The 16,034-nt window shown below is 40.8% G+C and overlaps 1 protein-coding gene across 1 annotated transcript in view; it reads left to right on the top strand.

The window, feature by feature from the left end:
- The window catches only part of TEK (TEK receptor tyrosine kinase), a 93,475-nt gene that overhangs the window by 62,548 nt on the left and 14,893 nt on the right, over positions 1-16,034 (top strand). The window contains exons 10-14 of the mRNA XM_021681034.1: positions 3,961-4,122; positions 5,295-5,429; positions 9,883-10,170; positions 12,123-12,422; positions 14,296-14,447. Coding sequence (XP_021536709.1) covers positions 3,961-4,122; positions 5,295-5,429; positions 9,883-10,170; positions 12,123-12,422; positions 14,296-14,447 — 1,037 coding nt within the window. The remainder of the gene's footprint in view (positions 1-3,960; positions 4,123-5,294; positions 5,430-9,882; positions 10,171-12,122; positions 12,423-14,295; positions 14,448-16,034) is intronic.

Genomic DNA, 16,034 nt, shown 5'->3' on the forward strand with positions numbered 1-16,034 from the left:
CCCAGAACATAATCTTTTTTAAGAGACCAATAACAACATTAACCTAAATACAGCCTTGTAGACTGGGATTCTCTACCCTGAGCCTCCACATAAACTGCCACAGAATCTTTAGTATTTTTTGGAATTACTGGAAAAAGCCCTGATCTGTTTTATTCAGTAGAACATTCACATGATCAAAACAATTTCTTATATCTTGCATGTTCTTGAAGGAAATGATATGCAAACAAGACAAATTACCTTATTTTTAAGCTTCTTGGAATGTTTGCTGCCCATGGAAAATAAATAAGTCAAAAATAAACCATGTTGCTAAGATTCAGAAGAGTCAGTGGTTCTAATTTTTATTTTTTAGTGGAAGACACAGCACACAACATCAATGCATAGAAGCATCTGTAATACTAAGTTATTGATACCTCTTCATGTCATATTTACTGATAGATATAAAATCAAAATTGCCATTAGGTAAATTGATCAATATCTTTAATCATAGTATTAAAAAAAAAAAAAGATGCAAGGCTTTTACTACCAGAATACAAGTTGGTACAACCCCTTTGGAAAACTGAAAATATATGCCAAAGTTAAGCATACACAGACCTATGACCTGGCAATTCTCTTAAGTATAAGCTCAAAAGCAATGAGTGTATATGTTCAAAGAGATGTCTTCAATGTTCAGAGCAGTTTTATTCATAATAGCCCCAAACTGAAATTAGCCCAATTATCCGTCCACATTATAAGGGATAAATAAATTGTGGTGTATTCATACCTAATGGGTTGCTAGGGCTGCCATACAAAGTTCCACAGACGAGGTGGCTTAAACAACAGAAATTTATTTTCTCACGTTCTGGAGGCTAGTAAGTGATCAAGGTGTCAGCAGAGTTGATTTCTCCTGAGGCCTCACTCCTTGGCTCATAAATGGCTGTCTTTTCCCCGTATTTTCACACGGTTTTCCCATTGTGTGTGTGTCCTAATTTAATCTTCTTATAAGGACAATAGTTGCCTTGGATTAGGAACCACCCTAATGACCTCATTTTGACTTCATTACCTCCTTAAAGACCCTCTCTCCAAATAGTTACCTTCTGAGATACAGGGGATTAAGATTTCCACATAAGAATTTTGGGGTAACACAGTTCAGCTCGTAACATCATACAGTGGAATATTAAACAGCAATAAGAGAGAATTCCTGCAATAGTATGGATATCATAGACATAATAAAGAGCAAACGAAAATACATGCTTTATGATTCCATTTATACAAAGTTAAAGAACAGACAAAACTAAATGATAGTGACAAAAGCCAGGATAATAGTTCCCTATTGACAGGAAGGGGCACAAGGGTGCCTTCCAGGGGGCTAGAAACATTCCCCGTCTCAATCCGGGTAATGATTACATGGGTGTGTGCACAGGTAAAGTCCCTTGAGCTAAATGCACTTAAGATTTTTGCACTTTATAATATGTATATCTCAATACAAATTACTAAAAGACAAAAAATAAAATGATAAATTACTAAGAGGAAGCTTTTGGAGCAGTTTGTTTCACGCTTACAAAAGTATCATTTTTACAAGATCCTGGCATTAATAGCTACAATAAAATAAGCATTTGCTGGTTTAAGCAAACAGGTGGTCTTATTTGATTGTACAAGGGAAGTATGACTTAACAAATGCATTTACTCACAGAAGTGCACTCTTCTCAGGAACTGCCCTAAGTAAAAACACTGGCAGAATCTGAAAGATTCTATGTTACGTAGCATACATCCTTGGGGAGAAAAAAAAAAAAGGTATGCATTTTTAAGAAGGATGGGCTGATGGAGCTATAGAACTCACAAGAAATTCAATTGACAAACACTTATACAGCATCTGTAAACCTACATGGTCTTTTACCTAATGGAATTCAGAGTCCATTGCAGTGTTTTACCACATTTAGATCATTATCCCCTCACCAAGGAGCCCCTTTAGAAATTTATTCCCAAATTCTCCTCCCCTCACCATAAAATGTTAATATCATGAATGTACTGCGTATCTGTTTATGTACTGTGGCTCTTTGGAAGGCCACAAACCATTGTAATATCTGAGGCTTTTTCAATCCTGCAAGAATTAATTTTAACCTACATGGGGGGGGTTATTTCACCCTATTGAGAATACATGGTCTTTGAGATGGGGAGATTATTCTGGATTATCTGGGTGGACCCACTCTAATCAGATGAGTCCTTAAAAGCAGAGAATTTTACCTACCTATTGTCAGAAAGTGATCACAGTGGAAGAAGGGTTCAAGATACATGACATTGTTGACTTTAAATATGGAGGAAGGGGCCACAAGCCAAGGAATGCAGGTGGTTTCTAGAAGTTGGAAAGAACAAGGAAATAGAGTCTCCCTTTGAGCTCCCTTACAGCCCTACTAACACCTTGATCTTAGCCCAGTGAGACCCATGTCTGACTTCTGACCTCTGGAACTGTACTAATAAATTTGTGTTGCTCTAAGCCAAAAAAAGAAAGAAAGAAAGAAAAAAGGAAAGGAAAGGAAGGAAGGAAGGAAGGAAAGGAAAGAAAGGAAAGGATAGAGAGAACATGCATGGTCTAGAGGAAGACCAATATCAAATGTTCACACAAAATCCCTAAGACTAATAAATTATGAAAATTGCAATGGAGGAAAAGACTAAGTTCTTTGAAGCCTAACTGAGGGGTATAGCCTCTGTGAAGAAATCACATCAGAGCTGATTGTTGAATGATCAGTTAAGAGGTAACAGAGAAAGGTGGGAGGTCTGGTGCATTGCTTTCAGGAGAACAACATTTACAAAGAACCTGAAACAGAAAGGAGCTTGTTGCATTGTTGGAGAAATTGAAAGTTCAGGGGCTGGGTGATGGGCATTAAGGAGGGCACGGGATGTGATGAGCACTGCAACTGATGAATCATTGAACACTACATCCAAAGTAACGATGTACTATATGTTGGCTTATTGAATTTAAATTTAAAATTAAAAAAAAAAAATACACAATAAAATAAAAAGAAAGGTCAGTGGCACTGGAGGGTATTGGGTGAGGGGAAGAGGAGGCAGGGGCTCAATCGTGCAAGGCCTGACAGGTCATGGTATGAATTTTAGATTTTATTCTAAACATGATGGGAATCCCTGGTAAGGTCTTGAGCAGAGGAGTGATCATATTTTAAGAAGTACTTTGTGGCTAGTGGGTTGGAGGGCAAGAGCAAAGCCAGGCGATCACAGCGCAGGCGACTGCATTGAATCTGAACAGAGAACTGAGTGATACGGGAGACTGGGGGAGTTCTCAAGCCCTGAGACCTCAACCACCAGCCAGTGCCACGTCCTTGACTTCCTCATGAGGAAGAATTCAAGGAGTCAGAGAATAGCCGAAGAAGTTTTATTGCAAAGCCGAAGTACACTCTGAAAGGAGATGGGCAGAGTGCAGGATCTGAGCTGCCCTGGGTAGACGTAGGGGAGTTCTGCTGTTTATAGGTAGTCATAACGAGCGGGTGATATAGTCATGAAAGGTTCTGAGAATAGACGGGGAACTTCTAAAAACTCTGCATATCATTACGCATGCTCTATGGCAGCTACTATGCGCAGGCGCAGTCTAATTTTTCTATTACAAATACGCCATGGTCAAGATGTACGAGGAGTACTCTAGTACCCCCAGTAGAGGAGTCATTCTTTGACATTTGCAGGCTGACTGGGTCTGTGTGCATGTGCGCCATGGGCTTGAGCAACAACGGGAAGCTTATGGCCCTGAGAAACCACAGCGCTATCACAGGGTTTACTCAGTTGTCACGAACAGTCTGTCAGGTGTCAGACTCCGTTCCCTTGTCTTTTGTTTTGTCTGCTGTTACCCAGTGTTTCCCTATGCACTTGCCTCTAGAGGGTTTTGTTGGAAATGTTAAGATTACCCCTCCTCTATCCTCACCAAAGTACGATAATCAAACTCTAGAGACTAATCTGGTTGTTGAAAATTTTGTTTAGTTCTTCCAAAGCCCCTGAATGCCCCAAACGTGATCGACACTGGACATAATTTCGCTGTCATCAACATCAGCTCTGAGCCTTTCTTTGGGGATGGACCAATCAAATCCAAGAAGCTTCTATACAAACCTGTTAATCATTATGAAGCTTGGCGGCATATTCAAGGTAAAGTTTGAACAGGAAAGACTCCAGCTAAAGAAGTGGCACCAGGAGAAAAAAAATTCCTCACATATAGAAATAGAGAAATCCTCTCTCCCACTCTCATTCCTCTGCCCCAGGGTAACAGTGGCTGTAGCCAAGGATTCCATTTCAGAGTTAATTACCTACCAATCCTTTAGTCTCACTATGCCCGTGATTTCCTAAAAAGGGCCCTCTATGCACTGTATGTAGGTAATTGAGGAAGTTACAAAAAGTAGAACAAAAGGAGGTTTTGGCTTAGTATTAACCCAGCTGACCTGGATATGTGGAATTAAGTCATGGCACTGTTACTGAGCTCTTCACATTCTATTGTAGACTCAGCCAAAATTCAGAATCCTAGTGACATAAGGCTGATTTGCTAAGTTGCTGTTGACAATATCAAAGGCTAGGTTTTATTAAAAAGCAGCTTTTTTTTTTCATATGGTGGTAATAATCCATCGTCACTTTCTGCAAGTGGACATCCACAAAGTGTTCTAAGAACTCTTGAACACAGCCCGATTTTTTTTTTCTTACCAACTGGAAATTTACCATATGGTAAGGCGGTACTTTTGCAATACCTGTGGAGAACAAAGCCTGGCTAAAGCAAATAGCTAAGGAGAAAAGATGCATATACTATTTGTTTAGGAGATCTATTTTCAATGACTTCAGAGCCCTCCATTTGTAAATGGTATGACGATTACAAATCTGCTCTCTGATCTTTGTAAGCAAACCCTCAAAGAATCTCTTCTGTTGATAGCCTGATTGCAATCACTGTGTATTTAAAAATGGTGGCAATTAAATTATATTATTTTAATTGAGATTCCCCACCCCCCCTTAAATCTAATTGTTATTCCATATAGTTGAAGATTTGTGTGGTTTTACTCCACAAATGAAAAGACAAAAGCCCTAGAGCAGACGTGATTAAGTGGCTCAGAGAGTCTTACATTAGTGTGTACATCGTAACCTGGAAACTTCCTTAAAAAAGCCTCATTTTCCTTGTGTTAGGAATGTTGAGGCCCTGAAGGGGGGGATTGCCTGTTTCCCTTAGACATTGTATTTTTGAAAAACCAAACACCAGTTCACATCACAATAATAGCATTCCACTTTAAACAATGTACAAGAATGCCAACTTAAGTTTCCTGGACTTTCCCTCTTTGCAGTGACAAGTGAGATTGTTACACTCAGCTATTTGGAACCTCGCACAGAATACGAGCTCTGCGTGCAGCTGGTCCGGCGTGGAGAGGGTGGGGAAGGGCATCCGGGACCGGTGAGACGGTTCACAACTGCTTCTATCGGTCAGTGGAAGCAAACAGCATTTCTTCCTGCACTGGGTGGGAGGGGGGAGGAAGGGGAAAGAGGAAGGAAGACCAGGAAGGGTGGTGGTGGGCGAGTGGGTGGGTGGGGTTGCAGGGGGAAGGAGTTTGCTTTTGAATGGGTGGGAAAGTGACAGGAAGGTGGGCAGCTTGGAGCCAAATAGTTCTTTTCTTTGGGCTGCACTCCTGGTCTATGTCCCTGGGGGAGGGTGTCTGCAGCAGTACGGGGACAGAGGAGGAAGCAGATGAGCCTTCAGGAAGTCAGGGCCATCCCTTAGGAGTTGGGATTTACTTAGCAGCAACTGCTTGGCTCCTGAGTTTTACCAACAGCTTCCTGTTTCCATCTTAAGGGCCTAAGCCAGACTCTTGGCACATATGTACTTCAGAAATCCCAGTTTATTTATTTTTAAAACTAATTTCTCATTTTCCAAAGTAATTCATGCACAGAGTTAAAACATCAAATAAGATGAGAAGCTTTTATCTGAAGAACAGCCACCCCGTTCCACCTCCCCACCCCCAAATGCTGCCTCCTACAGGCAGCCCGATTTACCTCCTTAAACTACTTCTTTTTTTTTTTTTAAGATTATTTATTTATTTGTCAGAGAGAGAGAGAGCATGCGCTCGTGCACAAGCAGGGGGAGTGGCAGAGAGAGAGAGAGAGAGAGAGAGGAGCAGGCTCCCCACTGAGCAGGGAGCCCGATGCGGGGCTCAATCCCAGGACCCTGGGATCATGACCTGAGCTGAAGGCAGATGCTTAACCAACTGAGCCACCCAGGGGTCCTCCTTAAGCTACTTCTTATGGGATATAGGCCTCCATGTTTCTAAATCAGTGGTTCTCAAACATTAGTATCCATAAGAATTACCTGGAGAGCTTGTTAAAACAGATTTCTGACCCCCCGCCCCGAGTTTCTAATTCAGTAGGTTTGGGGTCAAGGTTGGGCTCATGATTTTGCAGCTCTAAGAAGTTGGCAAATTGTACTTGATGTTGTTGATCCTTGATCCATACATTCTAAGTAATATATGTAGCGATATTTGATTGATCAATGTTAGTATCGGTTGCCCTTCTATTGTGTTCATTGAGGGTCCCTTGAATTTGTGAAGTTTCCTTGACACTAACCTGGGCTCCAGCTTTCTGCTACCCAGGTACCCCTCGCTGAAACAAGGGAGTGATCCCTTATAAAGTTTGCTTTTCTAGTGTTCACTGTGTCTTATCATTTGTTACTGTCTCCTGGTCAGCCCTGTATAGTTTGAAGTTCACATATATTTCATTCATATAACCTTAAAGGGTAAGAATTATCTTTCCCATTTTATAGATTGACAAGTAGCGTCTCAGAATGGTTCATAAATTGATCTTCAGACTTCACATCCTTTTATTTCTCCAATTATTATTATTATTAATTATTATTATTATTTTACCTAGGAGCCCAAAGATACCATTTCTTTATCCCAATTGGTAAATTTTTCTGTTTTTAGTCTACTTCGTAAAGGCAGAAGGATCCAGAATGAGTGTGCTCTCCTGCAGGGGTGTTGCATCCCTAACAGAGACTGCCCCCTTCGATCCCCCCCACCCCCAAATTTCCATCTCACCAGCAGCATTCTTTAAGAACCAAATGGAACTCAAGAGCTACTCTGGTCCTTGGAGAAGCAGTGTGCAAATAAGGGATGGTTTCCCGGGACCTCACCAGGTAGCAAATACAAAAAATAACACCAGAAACTCTATATAAGTTAGAAGACGAAGAGATCAAGGGGGCCTCTGCTCTGTGGTCAGGTTGCTGCTAAAAGGCAAATGGTAGTTAATTCTCTCTCTGGCCAGTGTTGATGAATCCAAGGCGAAGGTCATAATCTGACTCAGATGGAAAGTATTTATGGAACAGATCATAAAACACTTCACAGACCCACACGATACTGTCTTCAGTACTCAGAGTATGTTCCAGCCTGGATGTATTTAGAAGTCTCTTGGAATATTTCAAAGTAGTTCTCAAGGGTAGGTGGGGAGGGAATTCTTTTTTTTTTTTTTAAGATTTTTATTTATTTTGACAGAGAGACAGTGAGAGAGGGAACACAAGCAGGGGGAGTGGGAGAGGGAGAAGCAGGCTTCCCGCGGAGCAGAGAGCCCGATGTGGGGCTCGATGTGGGGCTTGATCCCAGAACCCTGGGATCACGACCTGAGCTGAAGGCAGATGCTTAACGACTAAGCCATCCAGGTGCCCTGGTGGGGAGGGAATTCTTGAAGGTTCTTCTTTTCCCATCATTTGAATTTTGCTGATGTTTGTTTTTTAATTCATCTGGCAGTTGCACTATTTATAAGTATGTTGATTTAATGGTGAAGACCAGGAGGCCAGGAGCGGAGGGAAGAGATCACACTCTGAACACAGGCAGAAAGAGGGCAGGTAGGGAGGGGTGAAGGGTAAGTCATGTTCCTGAAGGAAAGGAAAAGGGAAATGACCATTTATTGAGTGACTCTTCTGTACCAGGCCTAGACTTAGGAGGTTTGCATATATGCTCCAAAACATCAACTCTCTGTTCTGCTTTGTCATTTTAAGTTTGCCTGCCTCCTCTGGGCGGCTTCTTTTGGAACTTAAACTTCAGAGATAAGCGAAAGGAGTTACCATCACCTCTTTCAACTTGTAAAGGTTATAGAGAATAATAGTTATTTAGAGTAATACATGTATTAATATTAAATAGTTAAAATAATGATTTTATTTACAAAGGCTACAGAGAATAATTATTGCTTTAGCATAATGCCAAGTGAATTGTGAGACCTGATCACTGGTTCTCCCTAGTGTAACACCAGTCAGAACTGGCCGGTGGGAGTCACCGTCTTGGTGTATAGAAACAGACCCTTTCTCTCACTTCTAACCGAAAAGAGCAGTTTTCCAACCTTTTCTCCCTCTTCCTCTCTCTCCCGCCCCCACCTTCCTCCTCCTTCAATTACCGCTCCCTTTAGATACCTGTGTCCTTAGGACAAAATGTCTCTTTTGTCCTAATTCTCCCCTGCCATGAATTTTAATACCATAGATATATTTATATACTGTGGCCCCACATAAGCAATTGTAATATCTAAAATGTTCTCGTATCCCACGAACCAGTGTTTGCCCCCTTTAGGGGCAATACTGTCCCCACTGAGAATGCATGAGTTAGAGGATCCCTATTCTGTGTTTTGAAAATACTTGATATCTGGAAGTGAAAAGTCAATTTACTATTATAACTGAAAATACAGAGTCCTTCTGTGCCCATTGACGCAAGATAAGACAGGAAGGGAGAAGGGAGGGAGGAAGGAAGGAGGGAAAGTAGGTTATGTAAGAGTCCCTGACTCCTTCTATTTTCATATCCATTATCCCATGTGCTTCTCCTGAGTCTGAAAGATAAGTATTTCCATTTTGTGTTACATGTGAACTTGGAGAGCTTATGAATTTTCCCAAGGCCGCAAAACTAGGCAGGCTCCTATCTCTTTCATTTCAAAACCCATGTTGTTTGCATTCAGGTGCCTGTCTGGTAGCCCAGGTTCTTGGCCAGGGCAGGTGTGGTCATAGCCAGCACCTTGCTGTGATCAGAGCAGGGCGAGCCCAGGCCCTACCACCACAGCCGTTCCAGGGCTTGAAACTCTTGCTACGGGGAAGTAACCCTGAAACTGCGTTAAAATATATTGCTTAGAATCGTAACCGAAACACTGGGTAGTTAGTTACCCACCCCTCCTATCCCACAACCTTGGAAAATCCACTGTCTTATCAGTTTCCTCCCTACCCTTCAGCAATTGTAGCCATGACTTTTACCAAATTGCAACTAGAGTTTTTTCTCATGTATTAGAAATATTTTTTTTGGCCTCGCATACTACTCCCAACAATCTATTTTAATCCATTGGATGGTTATATCATAATTTATTAAAGCACTTTCCTATTTCCAGCATTTAGATTTCTTCTGATTGTTTGCTATTATTAAATAATGCCATAATGAATGTCTTCATGCACTTTGGTTTTTCTCTTCCTCTGGATTATTTCTTCAGGATAAATCCCTGGTGCGGTCAGGGCCAAAGCAGACGTTCATTTCTAGGGCTCTTGAAAAATACTCCCAAGTTGTTCTCTAAAGGAGTTCCTCTATTATAGTTACTCAAACTACAATTAGAATTGTTATAAATATTTGCAATTTTGATAGAAAAAAAAGTATGACATGGCCGTTAGCTTGTGTTTCTTTGATGGTCTGTGAAGTTGTCTATTATTCTAGAAGCCAAGGTTCTTCTGTAAAGCGGCCCTTTGGGGCTGTTGTGCTTCACCCGATGCAAAAATCATAATCTAGGGGCACCTGGCTGGTACAGTCGGGAGAGCATGTGACTCTTGACCTCGGAATTGTGAGTTCAAGCCCCGTGGTGGGTATAGAGCTTACTTAAAAATAAAAACATCTTTAAAAAAAAAATCATGATCTTTCTGGTTTCTCCCAGGTCTCCCTCCTCCAAGAGGTCTCATTCTCCTACCAAAAAGTCAGACCACTCTAAATTTGACCTGGCAACCAATATTTCCAAGCTCAGAAGATGATTTCTATGTTGAAGTGGAGAGAAGGTCTGTACAAATGAATAGTGACCAGCAGAATATCAAAGTGCCAGGCAACCTGACTTCAGTGCTACTTAACAATTTACACCCCAGGGAGCAGTACATAGTCCGAGCCAGAGTCAACACCAAGGCCCAGGGGGAATGGAGTGAAGATCTCATCGCTTGGACCCTTAGCGACAGTAAGTAACTCACATGGCCCCACTTTGCCTGAACGACATTTGACTACTGCTGCTTGGACTTAGCTGCCATCAAGTCAAGACTGCTAGACATCATAAAAGGCAGTTAAGGATGGAAGCTAATTAGCGCCCCCACCCCAACACACCAAACCATTTAAATAACCTGTAATATGTAAGAAAGGCAGGACTGTGCTAAAATTTACCTTTCCTTGGTATGCAGTTATTTATTAAGTAAATTAATAACATGAATAAGGTTTTCTGGGGTATGTTTAATTTGTTATAGGACTGTTTTCAAGATTGTCCTGTTTCTTCAGCCCTCCAGATGCTGGCTAATTAGATAGGTCTTTCCTAATCTTAAAAGCTAAATGATTCTGCTTGAAAATCTTCATAGTAGATAATTCTTAGGGTTATAAAATATATTTGAGAGTAATAAAACCTTTTTTCTTTCAAAATATTCTGCAACTCAGGCTTTTCTCTATTTCAGATTGGTCATTTAAAATTAGTTGGAACTTCTTGGGTTTCTTGGTAGTATTGAAAGTTTTTCATCATTAAGCAAAGAGTTCTGTTTAGATTCACTGCATTAGAACGGTGTCTGTGTATTTTGGAGTCCTTGGAAAGATAAAATATGTCTTGGCCACACTGACTACCACTTAGGTTAGGATCATGGGGTCCCTTGCCAACACCTGATGTCTCAGGCTCTCTTCTGCAGCTGCATCTCCACTTGCTCAATACCAGGTGTAGAAAACGGCTCCGTGTTCCTCCAGCCACTCTCTTGTATTAGTGACATGTGGAAGTCTCACCTGCTACATCAGCGTTCAGGGATTCTTCATCACTTTTTAAAAATTCTATGAAATTTAAAAATTACAGAATAGTGCAGAGAATAATACAACAAACACCCACATTCCTACTACCCAGAATTAACAACTGTTAATATTTTGTCATATTTGTTTTCAGCCCTTTTGTTGATTTGTGGAAGTAAAAACACAATACAGATCACAAGTCCCTTGGACCGTCATCCCTACTCTCATTCTATGGCTGGCTCCCCAGAGACAACTGCGTTATGAGTTTGCTGTGTATCTTTCCATTCAAGGTTGAATTGGCTCAATGTGTTAGATTCATTCACAGGTGCACATACGCATACATACCATTCTTGCTTTTTGGAATAATCACTATGATTCCTATCTTACCCATGTTCATTGTTTAGATCTGACATACACTTTTTTAACTTCTGCATAATATTCTATGTTATGACTATATCATCTTACTTATATTTCCCTTTGAGGTGGACATTTAGGTTGTTTCCTTTCTGTACCACTTCCTTCCTTCCTTTTTTTTTTTAACTATCCCAAACAAAAATGCAATGTCTCCAGGTGCATAGGTGTGAGAGCTTTCCTAGGGAATATGTCCAGAAGTAGAACTGATAGGCAATGTTTCTCATTCAATGTGTACGATGTTCAGGAGTATATGAGAGTACCATTTTTCCTATATCAATCTCTGTACATATATCCTTTCCCTATATCTATATCCTTTGATGTTGGAGACCTTTTTATTTTTCATAATCTCAAAGGTAAAAAATTGTACCCCACTGTTAATTTCAATTTTCATTTTCTTGATAACTAGCAATGTTGAGTATCTTTTCTTGAGCAGTGGGATTTCTGCTTTTTGATGAATTTGTTGGTACACTTTGCCCAATTTCTACTGGTTGTAACAGAATTTGATGTCTTAATTTAATGCAAGGGTGAGAAAATATGTGATGATATATGTGTTGTCATTTTCCTGTCTTGTGCCATTTTGTCAAGTCTGCATGGAGTCCACTTCCAATTGATTGGAATCACAACCCGAGAAAACACCTCTTTGCCATTCTTGGTTTATGAGCTGACAGTAAGTATTCCTTAAAAGCATAATAATCTAAGATGGTAGTGTAACTTAAGTGAATTTTTTTTTTAAATTTCTAGTTCTCCCTCCTCAACCAGAAAATATCAAGATTTCTAACATCACAGACTCCTCAGCCATGATCTCTTGGACAATCTTGGATGGCTATTCTATTTCTTCTATTATCATCCGTTACAAGGTTCAGGGCAAGAATGAAGACCAGCACATTGACGTGAAGATCAAGAATGCCACCATTACCCAGTATCAGCTCAAGGGCCTAGAGCCTGAAACAGCTTACCAGGTGGACATTTTTGCAGAGAACAACATAGGGTCAAGCAACCCAACCTTTTCTCATGAACTGATGACCCTTTCTAAATCTCAAGGTTGGTAGAGTGGACAGGTATTTACCTAGGATTATTTCTGGAGAGTATCAGAAAAGCCCCACTATCTTAATTAAGATATTTACCTCATGTGTATGTCATGTGACATAATTCATTTGTCTACATAGGCTTCACCATCTCTAGATAGGTTCTTAAAATGAAAATGCCCCTGAGAGGGATACTGTGTTGATCCATTTTCTTTTTGTTAAGTCTTAGACTAAATTAGCCCATTTAGTTTGCACTCCCCATCCAGCAATGGAAGCTCTGAGGAATGTGAATTCGATTCCATGGAAAAAGAATGTGGAACCTGCTTAGTGAAGGCAGGCCTATGAGGGTGCTTCAGTGGGAGGCTCCAAGAACCAACTCCATTCTTTCTCAAATGAACTCCTCTTTTAGCTTAAATGACACCATGCAATTCTAAGTTGTTGTTTTTGTTTTTCCTGGTTTTTTTTTGTTTATTTGCTTGTTTTTTTACTTTTTGGATCCAAGTTATGATGCCTCCATGTCCACCACTAAACCCCAATCCAGTGAGAGTAAGCTTTTTGAGATAGATGTAGGTCCCTCAGAGTGCCAAGGACACGATGCCCAGTGTTTGTGACTGATAATACCAGTCAAATGTAGTTAAGTGAACAAGGGACCAGGATAGGTGGGACTGCAGCTCCTAGAGCACCTTCCCTTTGAAGTCTGTCTGCAGTGGCACCTGCCAGCCCTCTGCAATGTGTGACATTAGATGGAAAGTTTTGCAGATTTATAATCTGGGCTAGAGTTTATTTTTCCAGAAAATCTTATAGTAGTAAAAACTTCTTGGCTTTCGAGGGCTACCTAGGGCTTAAGAAATAAAATGAAACATGCCATATTTTCAGGACTGATTCTTTGGAATATTTCTGAAATGTCCAAGGAATGTTATGAGTCTGCCAATTATAGAGAGTTGGAGTTTTCAGTTGACACCCTTAATAAATACATTATTTTTACAATTTTGATTGATTTGATTGATTTGATTGATTACAAATTTGATTATTTTTACAATTATTTGTGTTTTGGTAAAATGTATACAGGCCCTAAATCCAAGCTATACATAAAATACAAACAGAAAAATTAAAAAACAAGGCATAACAAAACAACAAAATCCTCACCATTCTGTTGCAGATGTATCTTTATGTACCCATGCTTAGAGATAGAAGGAAGGAAAGAGAGATAATCACAAAAGAATTCTTGTAAGAAGATGGGGTCATGCTCTAAGTACTGTTTTTCATAAAGATATATTGCATTTAGTTTTGAGTTTAAATTAGGGAAAGAATTGGATTAGACCATAATCTTTAATAGTTTATTTTGACTTGAGCCCTAAATTTAATGGTTTTCCTCTTCTGTCTTTCCCTCCTTCCCCTCCTCCTTTCCTTCATTCTGTCAATGGTATTCTCAGGTTTTCTCCATCAGCTTTTTAAACAAGAAAAAAAAAATCTTATAGACTCTAAGCTCGGCATCTTAGAACTTGAGAACTTTTCTAGGTGGGGAAATTGTGCAGGGAGGTTTAGCCACTTTCCCAAAGTCCTATATCTAGTTAGTCATTCTCCCTGCTACTTGATAATGTGCTGCTGCTTGGGCCTCTACTTGGAAGTAAAAGTGGGACAAATGGTAACAACTAATAATTAGCACTTTTCCTTTTTTTTTTTTTTTTAGGTCTTATAACAATCCTGTGAGTCATACTCCTCTCCATTGAGTTTCAGAACATATAAATGAGGAGCTGAAGGTCCCGTAGCAATTAGGTGGCAGAGCCAGGGCCGCCATTACATATCCATTGTACCTCGATGTCACCCATAGATGGTCTTGGCTTATCTCTCTTAAACTAACCCTGCTGCTTCTCCTGTGTTCTGTGCAGCACCAGTGGACCTTGGAGGTGGGAAGATGCTGCTTATAGCCATCCTTGGCTCAGCGGGAATGACCTGCCTGACAGTGCTGTTGGCCTTCCTGATCATGTTGCAACTGAAGAGGGCAAATGTCCAAAGGAGAATGGCCCAAGCTTTCCAAAACGTGGTAGTGCCTCATCTTCCTACTAGCTAATAAGTACAAGTCTGCATGTATGCAGAATCTTTGCTTTAAAGATGTGGACCAGGAAGGGTGCCTGGGTGGCTCAGTTGGTTGAGCATTGACTCTTGATTTCAGCTCGGGTCCTAATCTCAGGGTCGTGAGTTCAAGCCCCGCATTGGGCTCCACGCTGGATGTGGAGCCGACTTAAAAAAAAAAAAATGTGGACCAGGAAATTTACTTGTAAAACAAATATTTCCCTTCTTCTCTTTGACTTCCATTATGAAATGGGAGATAAACACCATGACTATGTAATTTGTTGTCCAAACTGGAATGGTTTTTTTTTTTTTTTTCATTTGAGACAGAGAGATACAGAGAGAGAGAGAGCATGAGCAGGGGGAGGTGCGGAGGCAGAGGGAGAAGCAGGCTTCCCGCTGAGCAGGGAGCCAGATGTGGGACTCGATCCCAGGACCCTGGGATCACGACCTGAGCCGAAGGCAGAGGCTTAACCGTTAATCTGAGCCACCCAGGGGCCCCAAACTGGAATGATTTTGAGAGTGGAAATGTTGCTCTTAATAATTATTTAGGAAGCCAGGGCTAAAACAGAACTATTGCCCTGCCCAAATGAGATGTATGGTCATCCTAGTGATGAGTCACCAGGGAGACCAATCTTGCAACATGAAGAATTGAATGCTGTTGGTAAGGAAGGACATGAGCATAACCAGACCTCAGTGTGATGGGTAACGATGTATTGTGCTAGACAAGTTTTCCCCACATTTCCTATTTCTAGTTCCTATTTTATACTTCTAATTTCTCCCACAGTCTTATTATTCCTCATATATATTATATATGTAATATATATGAATTTTAGGTACATGTGTGTCTCTCCATTCCTTTGTACCCATCAATTGGCAGTCATAGTTCATACCTGGCACTGCCTCATTCTTTCATCTAGAAATTTTGACTAGTAACCAAGGTTTACAAAATCATACCTGACCAATATACACCCTGTTTGAGTTCTTTGGTATGCCATAGCCTGAACGTTTTTCTAGTTTGTGGTTTCAAGCTCTATAAGATAAATTTGTACCCAATTTATCAACTCCATGTATAAAACATTGAGTACAATTACACATTCCAGAGGAGGTACAGCTTCATGTCCACAAATCCCTGAGATTCCCCTCCTTGGAGGACAAGGGGAGTGTTGTTATCTGACTCTATGCCAGAGCTGACTCAACTCAGGCTGTCACTGGAGAGGAAAGACCAGCAAGGGGGCTAGGTGCGCTGGAGCTTTGTCATGATATGTCAGGACCCTCTCAAACTCAGGAGAAAAGGTGATGCTATGTTGGGTTTGACTATAAGCCTCTGTCATCCTGGGGCCAGAGTCTGCTGCAGAGTGGGCTTGAGAGGTTCTAAGGTTCAGGATAAGTCAGAGTAAGAGTCAAGAATAGGCCAAGACAATGCAAGGAGAGCTCTTGTGAGGCACGGCCTCTTACTGCCCCAGACGGGATCTCTGAGTTCTTTTCCAAATCAGAACTGAACACCTGCTCATTCCACAGCTCAGTAGAAACTCAAGCGTGACTAACTTGGGGATGT

The sequence above is a fragment of the Neomonachus schauinslandi genome, chromosome 13 (assembly GCF_002201575.2).
Source record: "Neomonachus schauinslandi chromosome 13, ASM220157v2, whole genome shotgun sequence".
In the NCBI taxonomy this organism is placed as follows: Eukaryota; Metazoa; Chordata; class Mammalia; order Carnivora; family Phocidae; genus Neomonachus; species Neomonachus schauinslandi.